This window comes from Natrix helvetica, assembly GCF_964273705.1.
Source record: "Natrix helvetica genome assembly, chromosome: 2".
In the NCBI taxonomy this organism is placed as follows: Eukaryota; Metazoa; Chordata; class Lepidosauria; order Squamata; family Natricidae; genus Natrix; species Natrix helvetica.
In genome coordinates, this window is record NC_138552.1 from 289,288,208 (window position 1) to 289,305,227 (window position 17,020).

Genomic DNA, 17,020 nt, shown 5'->3' on the forward strand with positions numbered 1-17,020 from the left:
CAACTACTATCGTAAATCGAGGACTACCTGTAAACATGTCTTATCAGCAGTGAACTGATAGATATTTCACATACAGGTAGTCCTCGACTTATGACCACAATTCAGCCCAACATATCTGTTGTTACGTGAGATATTTGTTAAGTGAGTTTTGCCCCATTTTATGACCTTTCTTGCCACAGTTGTTAAGTGAACCACTATAATTGCTTAGTTAGTAACCGGGTTGTTAAGAGAACCTGGTTTCCCAATTGAATCTGCTTGTCAGAAGGTCGCAAAAGGGGATCACAGCAATGGTCATAATTATGAGTCAATTGCCAAGCATCTGAATTTTGATCACATGATCATGGAGATGCAGCAAAGGTCATAACTGTGAAAAATGGCCATAAGTCACATTTTTCAGTGTCCTTCTAACTTCGAAGAGTCACTAAACAAACTGTTATAAGTCAAGGACCACCTGTACATGGAAGTGGCTTTTACCTTTTACTAAAGGTAAAGATTCTCCTTGCACATATGTGCTAGTCATTCCCGACTCTAGGGGGTGGTGCTCATCTCCGTTTCAAAGCCGAAGAGCCAGCGCTGTATGAAGACGTCTCTGTGGTCATGTGCCCGGCATGACTAAATGCCAAAGGCGCACGGAACGCTGTTACCTTCCCACCAAAGGTGGTCCCTATTTTTCTACTTGCATTTTTTACGTGCTTTTGAACTGCTAGGTTGGCAGAAGCTGGGACAAGTAACGGGAGCTCACTCCGTTACGTGGCGCTAGGGATTCGAACCGCCAAACTGCTGACCTTTCTGATCAATAAGCTTAGCATCTTAGCCACCGAGTCCCTCTAGCTTGTCAAAAAGAACTACAGTTTGCAAAAGAAGAGCAGCAGAATGAGGAATATAATGTGGCCATTTCAGTTGGGTGTCTGCAGTGTGTGTTGCTCAGTGCCATGGTTTCTGGTCCATTCAAGTAAGCACCTGGGATAAAGTTATATTTATTCATAGCTAATCATAATACAGTTGTTTTATATACAGACACAGAAACACAGACCCGGGTGGAAATTAAAAGTAGCTAAAATAGCGGTCAACTCGGAGACGTCCTTACCTCAATGAAATCGGCTCTTGCTGGCATGTATCCTGCCATATCTCTAGACAGAAGGGAATCAAAGGTTGGCCGGGGAGGGTCTTCAGATGCTAAAATAATAAAATAAAAATGCATTGCCACAATTTCTAAAGCTTACTAAGAGTTCAGCAACCTTAAGATGAGTGGACTTCAATTCCCACGGTGGCTGGGGAATTCTGGTCCACACATCTTAAAGTTGCCAAGTTGAGAAGCACTAATGCAGAGAGAAATTGTCTTTTTGACAAGGAAAAAATATTCTGTTTTGACTGTACACCGGCATTTACTATAATTTATTTAGTTTCAATTTCTGTAGCTACCCCCCTGCAAGCAACTCAGTTTACAGTTAAAAGCCAACAATATAATAAGTAAATGACAGTAGTAAAAAAGGGGAAGGAAAATCTCTAACAATTAAACAGACAAAGCAATTTGTAGCTGGTCCACACAAAGCTTGGTGATCGTGTCCAAGAGCAAGACCTTTTAAAGGTCTCCGGAGAGAAAGCAGAATCAGGCCATGTGGCCTTGGGGGAATCCTACTCCAGAGAAAGCACGTAATCTCCTAGATCCCATAACATGACACTTTTTAATAGATGGGACCCAAAGCATGCCAAAAATCTATCAAACCCTACAGAATAGGGAGATATCGCTATCCGGAGAGGCAGTGTAGGAAATATGTGTCATATAGGGCAGGGGTGTCAAACTCAAAGCCCGCGGGCTGGATTTGGCCCACATGGTTCTTAGACCTGGCCAACGGGGCTGCCCTGGAAACAGTGAAGGACCGGCCCTTGGTGCCTCTCGGGAGGGTCGCGAGCTCCGTTTTCTCTGGCCAAGGGCTATAGGAGGCCGTCATTTGGCGCTCTCACTGGCCTTCTCTGCTGCAGACAATGCATTAGCCCCAGCATTTGCTTCCACTTTTAAGCAAAAATGGTCCAAAGGAAACAATTGTGTCAACCCTGACGTGAACCTAGCTGAGGCCATCTCGGAGGCTTCAGGGTTGCCAAACAACAGAGGGAAATAGCTAGATGGGGTTTTGTAGCCAAAACAACAAAGTTTTCTTGTGGGAACCAAGGACATTCCCACAGGTGGCTGGCCAGAGGAGGAGTGAAGTAACCAAGCAACTGGCCAGCACCTGGACTGGACAGCATGACCAATGATTTGGGGGAAAGGGGAAACTTTTACTTTTTAATTAGGTGAAAGCCGCAGGAACTTTTAGAGTCAGCTTTCACCAGTTGGGCCAATATGATGTATCCAATAAATTGCTGAGGAATTTGCCTGCCTTGGAGTTCTGCTTACTAAAGATGCATTACTTGGAACCAGTGGGGGGATTCAAGATTTTTTACTACCAGTTCTGTGGTCGTGGGTTGGTGGGCGTAGCATTGCTTGGTGGGTATGGTTTGGTGGGCGTGGCAGGGGAAGGATACTGTAAAATCTCCATTCCCACCACACTGCAGGGGAAGGTTACTGCAAAATTCCCTCCGGATCAGCTGGGACTCGGGAGGCAGAGAATAGATGGGGGCGGGGCCAGTCAGAGGTGGTATTTGTTGGCTCTCCGAACTACTCAAAATTTCCTCTACCGGTTCTCCAGAACTGGTCAGAACCTGCTGAATACCACCTCTGCTTGGAACGCTGACAAACGAGTTTGCATTATGATTGTGACATTTGCTTTATGACCGTGGCATTCATTTAATGACTGCTGAAAAAAACCATAGTAAAAACGTATCTGGGGATGTGGTGGTCCTTTTTAAGACCGTCATGACTGATGACCATAATGGGCAGGCTCCCTTACGGTCTAAGTCAAAGGCTAGGACCTAGTTAAGCCTTTAACTTCCAAAATTTCAAGCCAATGTGAATTCCGGTCTAGAAATCAAATAAATAAAATAAAATAAAATAAATTCCAGCAGTGTTCATTTCAAAATACCTAAAAAAAAAAAAAGCCAACAACCAGGTTAGGGAGGTTGGTATTTAATAAAAGCAGTGGTTCTCTTTCCTTCCTTTTGTGGCCACGGACCACCGAGACTTAAGATTTAAATCAAAACATTTCTTCAAATGCAGGGGTCCCTGGGATGACATTGCGGCCTCCCAGGTGTGCCACAGGTTGAGAACCACTGTGATACAAATTTGTCTCTAATAAACTCGTTGCTATCAGCCTGAAGAAAGAAATCTTTCCATCTTTCTTTCTGGCTGTCACTTACCATAAAACGGAATGGCTAAGCTGGTTTGCTGCTTCTCCCCTGCCTGCTTCAGATGTAATAAGGAGGATGCGAAAAGGGGGTTATTGATGAAATGTTTCATGTAATGCTTTTCACAGTCTTCTTTCATCTTCGTGCTCATCTGGTTGGCTACGTCTTGCCTGTGAGGGGCCAAGAAACAAGACCAGTAACGTGCCTGGCTCATAAAATCTCTGATGACTATAAAGAAGTGCAAAAACTGTTGATTCAGAACTGACATGGTTTGGAGAACTCTGGAAAGGTTGGTCTTCTCCTGGACCATGGCAGGAGTTCTCCAAGAGCTTGCACAGGCACAATCTGAGCCATAGGCCATTGTCAATCTCTTACTTACTGGCATCAAAGGCCTGGCTCGAACTGTGGACCGGCGTTCCAAGGATAATCCCAAATTCCCTCTGAAACAGGGATTCAGCCGGTTCACACCGGTTTGGGCAAAACGGATGTTAAGTTTACATCTAATTCGCCGAACCGGTAATTGCAAGGACTGGCTGGCCCCGCCCACCCCGCAAGTCCCAGGAGTCGCCTGTTCATCAAGCCAGGAAAGTGCAGGGCCTGTGCGGATGTCAAGCATCCAAATGTAATTTGCACGATCGTAGGGATTCTGCAACGGTCATACGTGTGAAAAATGGTCATAAGTCACTTTTTTCAGTACCGTTCTAACTTCGAACGGTCATTAAACAAACTGTTGTAAGTCGAGGATTACCTATATGTGCCTTCTTTCTTCCCCAGTAAAACAAGTATTGGTTTAGGGCTGGGGTTCCCAACCAGGGGTGCGAAATGATATTCCAGGGGGGTCTGAAAACTTGGGTTTAGAAGTTTCAAAATTATAGTGTATTTGCATAATTATATGTATATAATTATCTAATTTTGTCAGGCGTGTGAGCAGGTGTGGGATTCAGCCGGTTTGCCTCAGTTCGGGCGAACCGGATGTTAATTTTATATCTGGTGCGGCAAACCGGCAGTTGCAAGCACTGGCTGGCCCCGCCCACATCTCCCTGCCCCTCCCAGGAGTCTCCACGCTGCCCGTTCATCATGCCAGGTAAGTCCAGGGCCTGTGCGGAGGCTCTGGGAGGCCGAAAAACGGGCCCGATAATACCTTTGTCTTCTCTTTTTCCCCTGGTTCCATCCTTATGACATTCTAACGGTGCAGATAGTCCTCGACTTAGCGACCATTCAAGGTTATGACTTACCTGGAAAAAGGGGGTAAGTTTTCACAGTCATCCCTCCCCTTGCAGTCACATGACTGCATTTTGGGCATCCGGCCTCATTTACAGCCATTTGCAGCATCCTGGGATCACATGACCGCATTTTAAGGCAGTTTTGCTGAAAAATCGGACGTTACGTTCGGTTTTTGGCAAAACTGTGCCATAGCGAACGGGTTTGCTTGATATCCGGGGCATTCATTTAACAAATCTCTGCAAAAAAAAGGTGACCAACCTGATTTATAACCATTGTCACATGCAACTGTGATAGCCCCATCGCTGTCATATGTCAAGGACTGCCTGTATATACCCACTGACATCTTGAAGATTTCCCCAAATGGTAAATCCTCAGCAACTCTCACCAATTTCCAAAGCCACAGTCCATCACTGCTTCCAGAAGAGCCATTTCTTCTTGGGCGGTCCATGTAGGATCAAGGACGGGGAAATTAGAGGTCTGCAGTAGGGAGCAAGTAGGCAAAGAAATCATTTGGGACTGCAATTGTTTAGGCCAGTGAAGGCGAACCTTTTTGGCACCGAGTGCTGGAAAGGGAGCACTTCTGGGCCACAACCCAGAATATGTATATTCATAGTCCTTTTAAAAAAAATTTAAAAGAAATAATCATATCAGGATACAGCATTGACCAATGTTCTAAAGAGAGAAAGGGACAATTTTTATAGGCAAACCTGTGGCACAAATGCCGGAAGTGGCATGCAGAGTCATCTCTCCAGGCACGCAAGCAGTCGCCCATTGCTCTTCCGGGTTCTGGCGCGCCGGCCAGCTGGTCTTCATACACGCGGGAGCTCTGGAAACTGTAAGAGCAGCCGCCTGGTGCGCCGGGAAGATGATCTTCCAGTTTCCGGGACAAACACACGCGCACCAGCCAGCTGGTCTTACCATGCGCATGCGCACCAGAAACTGGGAGACCAGGTGGCACGTGCCGGAAACCAGATGATCATCTTCCCGGCATGAGCACTGGGAGGCTGCTCTTCCGGTTTCCGACATGCACGTGCATACCCTCCCGTTTCGGCTCTTAGTGCTGAAAAGATTCGCCAACACTGTTATAGGGTTTCCGAAATGCTGTCTGACATGTCCTCCTAATTGGAGGGCTTTCTCTCACCTAAATGAGCCTGCTAAAATGGAATAAATAAAAGCCCAGGAGATGGAATTTTGGTTCAGTTGTAAGGGCTTTAACATTTCTCAAAGGTACTGTGAAGTTTAATTCCGTGTTTCGTGTGCTTGGCTCCAATTGGTGAATCCCAATAAAAATAAAGTATCATTTTCAAGAAAAAATTATCTTGCCACTTCCTCCTGCTTTACGCAACCTTAAAAAAATGAATATGCAGGCCTACAACATAAATCAAAATATTTAAGTACAAAGTTCAATGTGCTTCGATGAAATGGTTGAGTGATTTGCTTTGATATTACTGACATTATTTTAAGATTATAATCACAGGAGTACAAATACAAGTACAAGAGGCTAAACATATGAAGAACCATTGCAGGAATTGGGTATGCTTAGTCTAGTCACTAGTGAAAAGAAGGATTAGGGGAGACATGACAGCGATGTTCCAATATCTGAGGGGCTGCCACAAAGAAAAGGGAGTCAAGCTATTCTCCAAAGCACCTGAGGGCAGGGCAAGGAGCAATGGATGAAAAGTAATCAAGGAGAGAAGCAACTTAGAACTAAGGAGAAATTTCCTGGCACTGAGAACAATTAACCAGTAGAAGAGGTTGCCTCTAGAGGTTGTTGATGTTTCATCATAGGAGACTTTGAAGAAGAGACTTGACCCGCCACTGGAATAATACAGGGTCTCCTGCTTGAGCAGGGGGTTGGACTAGAAGACCTCCAGGGTCCCTTCCAACGCTCTTATTCTGTTAAGTAGCTTTATATTCAATTTAGTTTTGGGTTTGTTCCAATGGGAATTGGTGAATTTCACTTTGATTCATACCTGCAGGCATAGAAATTGGTACCCATATGTGCCCCTAAAAAAAAAAACCAGATAATAAGCATACAAATGTCCATTGCTGACTAACATGGAGAAGAGTCCAATGAGGCAAACTGCTACTTACATACTGACATTTTAAGAGTTCCAGCGGCACCCCACAGGAATTTTAAACAATGATGCCACACAAAGTAAACATTACTCAGGCTGTAATTATTGTTAGTTATGAAGCATTGTTACAGAATGCAACAAAGAATTTATTGCTAATTTAGCTGTCGGCCAGCTAATCCCAGAGGGAACATCGGCATGGGTGATTAAAATAAAATAAAGCAAAACTTGAGTTAGCAGTGTTAATGGTTTGGAAAATGCTAATTGTTCTGCATGACAAATTATTAACAAAGGTATTTTCTGATTCAAACTCTACCTGAACAAAGGCATTACATAAGTAACATTTTGTTCAGATTCTCCCAACTGGACAAATCAACTGGGGGTCGTGGAAATTGGTAGAAATTAACATTATGTGGAGTCTACCCAGTTGGGAAAAAAAACTGGTTTATTATCTTCTAAGATTGATATGGACAGTCTACGTTTTCCCAGCCTTTTCTTGGTGGTTCTTGCTAAATTAAACTACTGAAATTCAGTTTCAAACCATCAAATTAAGAAGCATGCTTTTTCCTCTCTGGAAAAAACAAGGTTCAGGAGATTAGTTGGAAGCTTCTGAGGTCCATTTTATTTGAGAACCTTCCCAAAGAATTTTTATTTTATTTGTTAAATTTATTTGCTGCCTATCTCACCGTGGGGTTACTTCAGGCAGTTTAACAACAATAAAAGGAAGAAATGAAAAGAGTTTTCCCAGAACAGAAGATAGTAGACCAATAAAAAGAACATAATGAGAACACATCAATATAACAGAAAAAGATGGAATGATGTAGGGTAGAGAACACGGGGAGGAGGGCGAGGTGGAGTCTGCCATTAGCCCATCAATCATCGTAACTCTGGAACTCCTCGAGCAATTTCAACCAAAACTGTACACAGATGACTTACTCTCTGGAAACAAAGAGGGTGTAAGACACCCCTAACACCCCTTGGTTTTGTGTGTGTGTGTGTGTGTGTTTTCCAGCATTACTTTGACTTGACACTATAGATATAATTCATTCCTTTTCCTGTCTAATACAGGATTAGCATAAATAAATACCCATGCAACGCCAGGTTTTCAGCTAGTAAATGATAAATAAAGGTATTTTGAAAATTCCTTTCCCAGGTTTTTGGTAATGACATCTTATTATTCTCATATTGCCAGTGAGTGAAATAATCATTTAAAAGGGTAGACTTAAGCATAAAACTTCCCCACACCAGTATTGATAGGACGTATTCCATAAAGAGAGAGGGAGTTTGATGTACAGATTAAGGTGCTGGCTTAAAACCAGGAGACTATGAGTTCTAATTCTGCCTTAAGCATGAAAACTGGCTAGGTGACTAGGCGAATTGCCAGGAGGCTGTGAATTCTAATCCTACAATTAGGCATGAAAGCTAGCTGGGGGTCTTTGGGCTAGTCGCTCTCAGCCCAACCGACCTCACAGTGTTGTTTTTTATGGGGGGATTGGAGGAGGAATGAGCATTAAGTATGTCCACCACCTTCAGTTACTTGTAAACTATTATAGGGGGAATAAAAATGTAATAAAAAAAAAAGATAAGACGACTACAACTGATGAAAAAGCAAGACAGATGAATTAGAACTGTATATTTACCATTATTTCATAGGAATGGTCACTCTGATGCTTCTTATATTCAAATCCTCTTGTGAAACACTGGAAAACAAGGTTAGTTTTTTTTTATTCTGTTCTTGATACAAGCAGTTTTGAGGAATCACAAAATACGGGGGTCCCAGCCTCCCTTTCCCACCAATGCCACTTCATCCCAAGCAAAAGGGTCCTGTTATCATTCTCATTTACAGAAACTTTTCTAGCAAACATTTTCCTTGGGCTGGCATTGTTTTGTTAAAAACGTCAAGAAATCACACACCCAGGATAAGGCTTGGGGAGGGCAGGGGGGAACCCTTTCCCTTTCGTTATAATTTTTTTAAAACAAACACAGACAAACATAAAACATAAAACCACCTTCCAGCTTCGTACAGTGTGTCGATTGGTTACCAAACTTTTGTGCATCCTCACCATAGTCTTCACTTACAATTTAAATAGAATCTCGTATTATCAATCTGATCTATATAGGGTTTCCTGCCTAGGCAGGGGGTTGGACTAGAAGACCTCCAAGGTCCCTTCCAACTCTGCTATTGTATTGTATTATATGTATACAATTATTATCATTGTTAAACAATTATATGACTATAACTGTTATTACTTCATTTTATGTGAGATATTCTAAATTTTGAATAAATTTATATTATGGCATTTCATTACATCATCCTAAATCCATCCAGCAGTAATACATCTTTATAAAATTCTCTAGCATATTTCACTTCCATATTTTTGGTCTAACCATTGATAAGTCCCATATTTTATAAAATTGTTTATTTTTGGTTACAAAACGTTTGTGCATCTTCTCCATAGTCCTCCCTTACGAATTATATAAAATCTCATATTATCAATCTAGTATATATGTATACATTATTATCATTGTTAATCATTTATTTGACTATAACTTATTATTACTTCATTTTATGCAAAAGATTTTAAATTTAACCCTCTCCCTTTCAAACCAGGTGAAGGTAATCAATGTCCAAAATTGACAAGAATCTCTTCTGGGAAAAAAAGAAGAGGATTCTTGTCGGTTTTCGCTTGCCCGGTCCAACAATGGAATAAAGACCAGCCTCGGCAGCCAAGAGATGATCCTTGCATTTCTCTTCTCTCTCCTTGCAAATATAACTTACCTGCAAGCATAGCAGAAAAGGGGGAGGGCTGCATTCTGCACATTTGATGTAGGGCTCTGCAAGGTAAGAAGAACACCCACGGCAAGGCGGCTTGTCAAAAGGGTCACCTGAGAAAGAGCAAAATTAAAACGAATTTTATAAAATTAAGGGTAGGCTTCTCTTAGCCAACTTCTTTATCAGCAGAGCATTGGGGATGTATATGGGTGAAGCCTGGAGGGTCGATCATCATTAGAAGGAACACAGCCAAAAGTTCTACAATCTCTTATTTCATAATTACACACACTTAGAATTTAATGTACAGGTACCGTGTTTCCCCCAAAATGAGACAGGGTCTTATTTTCTTTTGACCCCCTGAAATATGCCCTTGGCCTTATTTTCAGGACAGGTCATATTTTCGGGGAAACACGGTAGTCAACTTGTCTGTTTAGCCAGAGTTCCCCAATGTTTCCGGCTTTGCGGACTGGCAGGGGGAGGAGGGAGGGGATGATTTATGCAAGCGTCCGGTAAGCATGCGTGCAGCTCCATTTCCGCGAGCTGCATGCCCGTGTGCCTGCCATTCATGCAAATAGAGCATTTGTACTTGCTGGTTGTTTCCACAGCCCAACTGCAAACCCCTCGTAGCCCACTAGTGGGCAGCAGTCCACAAGTTGGGGACCCTTGTGTTTAGTGATAGTTTGAAGTTACAACGCCAGTTGAAAAGAAGTGAATTACGACTGTTGCTCACACTTAGAAAAAATACAGCATCCCCACAGTCCCCTGATGAAAATTGGGATGCTTGGCAACCAGCATGCATTCACGATAATTGCAGGGCCCTGGGGGTCATGTGATCCCCACCTGTGATCTTTCCAGCTAGCATTTCACAAGCAAAGTCGTTGAGAGAAGCTTGATTTACTTTACAGCTGTGTGATTCACTTAACTGTGGTGATTTAGCACTTAGCAATAGCACTTAAGACTTATATATCGCTTCACAGCGCTGTTACAGCCCTTTCCAAGCGGTTTCGTCAGCACACTGTCCCCAACAAGCTGGGTCCTCATTTTACCCACCTTGGAAGGATGCAAGATTTGAACCGCTGAACTTCTGGCAATTGGCAGTCAGCAGAAGTAGCCCGCAGTACTGCATTCCAACCACTGCACCACCACGGCTCTTGATTTGCTTAAAAACCGTGGCCAAAAGGTTGTAAAATGGGGACATGACTCACAGCACCACCATGTGAATTCTGGGCCCCACTGGGATCGTAAATTAAGGACAGGCTGTACCAGTTATGCATGCCTCACCCATTCAACTGGATTTAGACAGTCCATTTGCTTGGGAGTGCAGAGTGATCTCATGATGTCTTTACTAAGCAAAGAAGAATGGGTCTGCTAGCACCTTTAATTGTTACTGGGTTTATTACGGTAGATAGTATCCTGGACAAGCACTAGGACAGTGGGTGTCGTTTCCACTTGAACAGGCTAGTGTATGTTTATCAATGCCAGTAGCGGAAATAAAACCACTAAGAAATGCAAGCTACGTGGTGTTTTTACCCTTCAATTAAGTGGCCATTCAGGACACCAGTCATGAATGACAACCATTTGGCGGCCTTGTGTTGATTAGCACACGTAACAAGGCCTTTGTCCTTAGTCATGGCCGGAGAGAATTCTGACAAACTTGACCCTGGATCCTCCCTTTAAAATTCCTCTGTTAAAAAAACGTTCAGAGAAGCAAACATTTTGGAAATTTTGTTCCACCTGCCAGCTAGGGTCAAGGTAGACGTCGTGAGTCCTAACCCTTTCATTCCTTGCTTTGACTCACCCTGCTGTCTGCTCCTAGCCCTGGAAGGGAATGCTGGCAACAGTGGAGCTCTTGGTCAACCAAGCGTCTTTACTGCCATCTAGTGGGTATACAAATGTTTGCAGGCCAGCCACAACCACCCGAAACTAGGGGGTTCCCGACCCTTTTCTATACCCCTAGAACACTTCGGATATATTCTCACACTAAGGGGTGGGATTGAAAAATGTTAGCAACCAGTTCTCTGCCCAGTTGCTGGGTGGGCGTGGCCATGGCCTACTTGGCCTCCTGCACCATGGCTTGCAGGGAGATGTTCACCCTCCCCAGGCTCCAGATGCTTTTCTTGAGTCTCCAGGAGGGCGAAAACAGCTTCCCCTGGACTCCGGGAATAGGCCTGCTTTTGGACTTCCGGGAGGCCCGTTTTTCGCCCTCCCAGAAGGTGCAGGCTCTTCATTTACCTTGCATGATGAACAGGTTGCATGGAGACTCCTGGGAGGGGCAGGGAGAAGTGGGCAGAGCGAGCCAGTCCTTGCAACTACCGGTTTGGCGAGCCAGATGTAAAATTAATATCCGGTTCACTCGAACCGGTGCAAACCGGCTGAATCCCACCCCCTGCTCACACGCCTTACAAAAGTAAATAATTATATACATATAATTATGCATATACACTATAATTTTGAAACTTCTAAACCCAGGTTTTCGGACCCCCTGGAATATCATCTCCCCCCCCCAGCCCTAAACCAATACCTGTTTTACTGGGGAAGAAAGAAAACACATATAGGTAGTCCTCGGCTTACAGCAGTTTGCTTACTGACCGTTCGAAGTTAGAACGGTACTGAAAAAAAGTGACTTATGGCCATTTTTTGGAATGACCGTTGCAGCAACCCTATGATCATGCGATTTACATTCGGATGTTTGACAACTGGTTCATATTTATGACTTATGTCTCACTTAACAACAGAAATTTTGGGCTCCATACTAGTTGTAAGTCAAGGACTACATATATTGTAATAAAATATGTTTAGTTGTTAAGTTGCTATAATACTCAGCTATTTTTGCTACAAAAGATTAATTGGACCACTATCTGAGAGCTATATTCATATCTTTCCTGTTCTGGAGAATTCTGGGAGTTGAAGTCCACAGGTCTTAAAGTTAACAAGGTTGGGCACCCCTGTTCTAAGTTGTCTAATCTCTGCCTTTTTTCACAGAAAGCAGAGGAGCAGATCCATTTCTCTGATGAAGTGTTTTTTTTAACAGGGCAACCTGGTCTACCCCAATATGGGACGGAGCATACTGCGTCCGCTTTCGTCTTTCAGCCCCAATCCAGAAGCCTTCGCAGGCAGTTGCTTCTGCGACAACTATTTTTGTGTTCAATTTTATATTTACCAACTAAGAAATAAAAGGAGACCAGTATAGATCTATTTCAAGCTATTTAGCTCTCATCAGCTAGCCATACTCATATCTGGGTAGACCAGGTTGCCCTGATAAAAAACATTTGATCTCTCCCCTGGTATATTTGACAAAACTAGGAGAGCTGGTGGCTTAGAGGTTAATACATCTACCTAATATGTAAGTAGCCCAGGTTCGAATCTCAGAAGTGTAAGGCTAGCTAAATAGCTTGAAATAGATCTATACTAGTCTCCCTTTATTTCTTGGTCGTTCAATATAAAATTTAACATCTCTGGTGTATTAAAAAAAAAAGGCAAATGCCTTTGTGCCACAGAACTGCAGAATTGGAAGGGACACCACTAAGGGATTTTCCAGCTCTCTGAAATCAGCTGGACAATTACTCCATCCTTGGCCTCTTAAAATCTCCAGAAACAGAGAACTCACAACCTCTACTGTTAAAATGGTTCCACAATATAAGGATACCGTGCTTTATGTACAAAGCATGTTCTAAATTCACCAAGCCATAGGGTCTAATGCTAAGTACTATTAAATTAACCTATTTAACCAAGGTTAAATACCATTCTTGCTTGTAAAAAGTCTTTTTTTTTCTTTTAATTTCAGAGTTGGCATTACTTACTGCTGAATGAAGCCAAATGATCCATGATCCTTTTTAAGATGTAAAGGTAATTGCCTTCTTCTGAACGATGGAAGTGGACACTCAGCCACTGCAACAGGGGAGGGGGGGGGGGACACACAGCAATTTCTAAGCACTGAGAAGTTTCCCCGAGTTCTTCTCCATTAGATTCAAGTGAAACAAGCTCTGCCTAACTCTAACCCTGTAAATCCTAATTTTTAAAAATGAATCGTTGCATATAGCATGATGGGTAACTTTCTGTAGTTTCAAAAACAAATAGGAACTGGCTCCACAGAGTAAAGAGAACTCATTTTAGTGGTTAGCAAAGGGATTGAGTAAAAGTAGTCTTCACTTAATGACCACCCATTTAGCAACAGTCCAAACAGTCCAATGGTGCTCAAAGAGTGATACTTTTAACTTGTCCTTGTAGCTGCAGTTGTTGAAGCATCTCCATGATCACATGATCCAGGCCCCGAGCAACCATTAGTTATGACATTACATCTTCTTGCAGACATGTGATCGCCATTTGCAACTTCTGTTGCTGGTTTCCAACAAACAGCCAAGAAGGCTACAAATGGCAACCATGTGGTTCGCGCTAAACCATGATATTGAAGTTGCTTAACGACAGTAATTGGAAATGCCAAAACTGCTGTCATTTACTGGCATGGGATGTCACACTTCACACCTGTGTCATTTAGCGACATGAATTCTTGATTGAATCGCAGTCATTAAGTGAGGACTACCTTTACTTTGGTAGAATGAGGAAACGTACGGGGAAATGTTAAGATGTGTAAATACTGATAGAAAGTTAGAATACGTTGCACAGTGAGTTGCAAGGAAAGATTACAGGTAGTCCTTGATATATGCCTAGTCACTTAGAGACCGCTCAAACAGACATTCCCAGACCTATTTATGATCCAGTTTCAAAGTTGTCGCCCTCGCTGGTCATGTGATCAGATTTTGGGCATTAGCAAATCATTTAGGATTGTTTGTAGCATTCCCTGGTCATGTGACTATTTGGGCAAATTTTGTTTTGTTTTTTGGCCAGAAACTGATGTTTATTTCTGGTTTCCAGCAGAGGGAAAAACCACCCACTAGCTAAAATGGTTTTATTTAACAACGGTGGCATTTAGTTCACCACCACAAAAAAGGTCATAAAAGCAGGGGTGATCATGTGATTTGCTTAACAATCCCAACCTACAAATTGTGAGCTTATTTACAGTCATAACCTGAGGATTACCTGCATTTGCCCAAAGAAACAAAAGTAGCTTAATTCAAGACTGCAGTTACACGGAGTTGGGTATATCACAAGAAATATAATCTAGTGCATGGGTGTCCAAACCTGGGAACTTTTAAGACTTGTGGACTTCAACTCCCAGAATTCCCCAGCCAGCCATGCTGGCTGGGGAATTCTGGGAGTTGAAGTCCACAAGTCTTAAAGTTCCCAAGTTTGGACACCCCTGATCTAGTGCATGGGTGTCGAACTCACCGCGTCACGTTGACGTCATTTCAGGATGTTTTCCCCATTCACGGAACTACAATGGGCGTGGCCCGCGCATGACGCATCCTGCCTGCGGGCCGCCAGTTTGACACCCGTGGACTAGTGGTTAAGGCACCAGACTAAAAAGCAAGAGATTGTGAGGCCAGCTGGGTGATCATGGGCCAGTCACTGTCAGACTAGCCCACTTCACAGGGTTGCTGCTGTGGAGAAAACAGGAGGACAGTTGTAGAGGAAAATAGAAGGTATTGGATATATTTACCGCCTTATTTGTAAAAATAATAAAGGCGGGATAGAAATATATAAACGCATAAAAGCAATCTGGGGAGAGGGGGCAGTCTAGAAATTTAATAAATTATTATTATTATTATTATTATTATTATTATTATTATTTGAACGTGTTGGGAATTGAGTGGTTAAGAAGTGAGTGATGTAAAACAAGGATTTGAGACACAATGAAGAAATGCTGAGTGAACATGGATCAAACACAATAGTGCATGAATAAGACAGAACGAACAAGGATTGCATCACAAAACTCATGTATCTCAGTCCTCAGCTTACAACCATTTATTTAGTGACCATTCAGAGTTACAGCAGCACTGAAAAAAGGGACTTTTGATCATTTTTCAGCTTATGACCGTTGCAGCATCCCCATGGTCATGTGATCAAGTTAGATGCTTGGCAACTGACTCATACTTATGACCGTTGCTGTGTCCCGAGGTCATGTGATCACCTTTTGTGATCATCTTCCGACAAGCAAAGTCAATGGGGAAGCGAGACTTAGCAACTGCAGCAACAATTTGCACATTAACAAATGTGGCAAGATAGGTGATAAAGCGGAGCAGAAGTCACTTAACAAATGTCTCACTTAACAGCAGAAATTTTGGGCTCCATTATAGCCATAAGTCAAGGACTATCTGTACCTGAAGGAAGAATGAACAATAAGGGGAAGACTGAAAATCATGGATTACTGAAGAAGAAATCCCAAAGATAGGAATGGGAACAAAAGGCAATGGGTAAAGCGTTGTATGGATGTGCATGCGTTCCCCAGCCAGCATGCATGGACTTCAACTCCCAGAATTCCCCAGCCAGCATGTTGGCTAGGGAATTCTGGGAGTTGAAGTCCAAGCATCTTAAATTGCTGAAGTTGAAGAAACACTGTTCCACACCTCTATAAAGTCTCCTCTAAATAAGATCAACTCTTGGGGGATCCATGAATTGTTCATACACATGCAGTTTTCTTGAAAAGTATCCCAAAGTGATTTGGCCCTTGCTTTCTTCTTAAGTATTTTTCTAACTTTCCAGACCCCCGGGGGGGGGGGAATCTCCCATGCAAATAAGACTGACGGGGTTTCAGCTGGAATTAACGCTGCTTGCCCCCTAGAGGGCGACAAATCGCTACATCTCGTCCTCACCCTCTCAACCGCTTTCCTCCCTCCCTCCTAGATCGCTGCTTACGTCAGCGGCACGCGCCGCCTCGTCCAATTAGCGGGAGCCGCCGCTGGCGCACGCGCAACCCCCGCCCGCGTGGCTCTTCGCGGGACGCGCGCTCCCCGCTTTTGCCGCCCTCCCCCTTTCCCCCCCCCCGGCAACACCGCCGCGCATGCCCTCTTTCCGGCTCTTCTTTCTCCCGCTTCCCCCTCCCACCGAATCACCTCCCTCGGCTTATTTATTGTACTGATTTATTTCTTCCTTCACTCTTTTCGTTCCACCGAAGCCGGCTGGCTTTGCGCCTTACACCCTCGGCCGGCCTTCTGACGTTCAACGATACCTGCTCCGGACAACCACCCGGGCGGGAAGGTCCTTTAAATCTTTCTCTCTTTTTTCCTTGCCCTCCCTTGTTGATGCTTTGCCGGCGCGCGCCCGCCTCCTCACGCTCCCGCTCGGACGTGCTCGGGCGCGATCGGGAGTGGGCGGGGCATCGGGGAGGTCGCGCACGCGGCACTGCCTTTACTCCCTCCCGGCGGGCCCCGCCCCCTCCTGCTTTCCCGCCTTTTCGAGAGAGCGCCTCCCCCGCGCGCGCCCAGGAACGTTCTTTTGAGGCGCGCGGGGGGGGGGGTTGGCGGGCACGCGCTTTCCAGAGGTCCGTTTTAGCATGAATGAATTGAGGAAGAGGAGGGCGAGACTATTTGCCCCGCCCCCGACCGTTAAAAAAAAATATAGACAATAATAGAAATAAGCACTCAAATGCGAACTTCATTTAGCTCTAAAATGAACTATGAGCAATGAAAATGGGAAATGAATGACCCAAATAATGCTTCCCAACCTCAGACATTTAAGACCTGAGGACTTCGACTCCCAGAATTCTGGCTGGGAATTCTGAGAGTTATAGAATAGAATAAAAAATATGGAATGGAATAGAATAGAAATA

At 43.7% G+C, this 17,020-nt stretch overlaps 1 protein-coding gene across 2 annotated transcripts in view; it reads right to left on the reverse strand.

Annotated features, from left to right (window-relative positions):
* TADA2A (transcriptional adaptor 2A) overlaps positions 1-16,579 on the reverse strand; it is a 58,506-nt gene extending 41,927 nt beyond the window's left edge. The window contains exons 1-7 of one of the 2 annotated variants that reach the window (XM_081945467.1): positions 16,421-16,579; positions 13,155-13,242; positions 9,361-9,467; positions 8,222-8,281; positions 4,892-4,983; positions 3,295-3,452; positions 1,088-1,176 (exon numbers count right to left, since the gene is read on the reverse strand). In XM_081945467.1, coding sequence (XP_081801593.1) covers positions 1,088-1,176; positions 3,295-3,452; positions 4,892-4,983; positions 8,222-8,281; positions 9,361-9,467; positions 13,155-13,179 — 531 coding nt within the window. In that variant the 5' untranslated portion in view covers positions 13,180-13,242; positions 16,421-16,579. The remainder of the gene's footprint in view (positions 1-1,087; positions 1,177-3,294; positions 3,453-4,891; positions 4,984-8,221; positions 8,282-9,360; positions 9,468-13,154; positions 13,243-16,420) is intronic. The other variant, XM_081945468.1, reaches the window with a different exon arrangement.
* Positions 16,580-17,020: the final 441 nt, after the last annotated feature.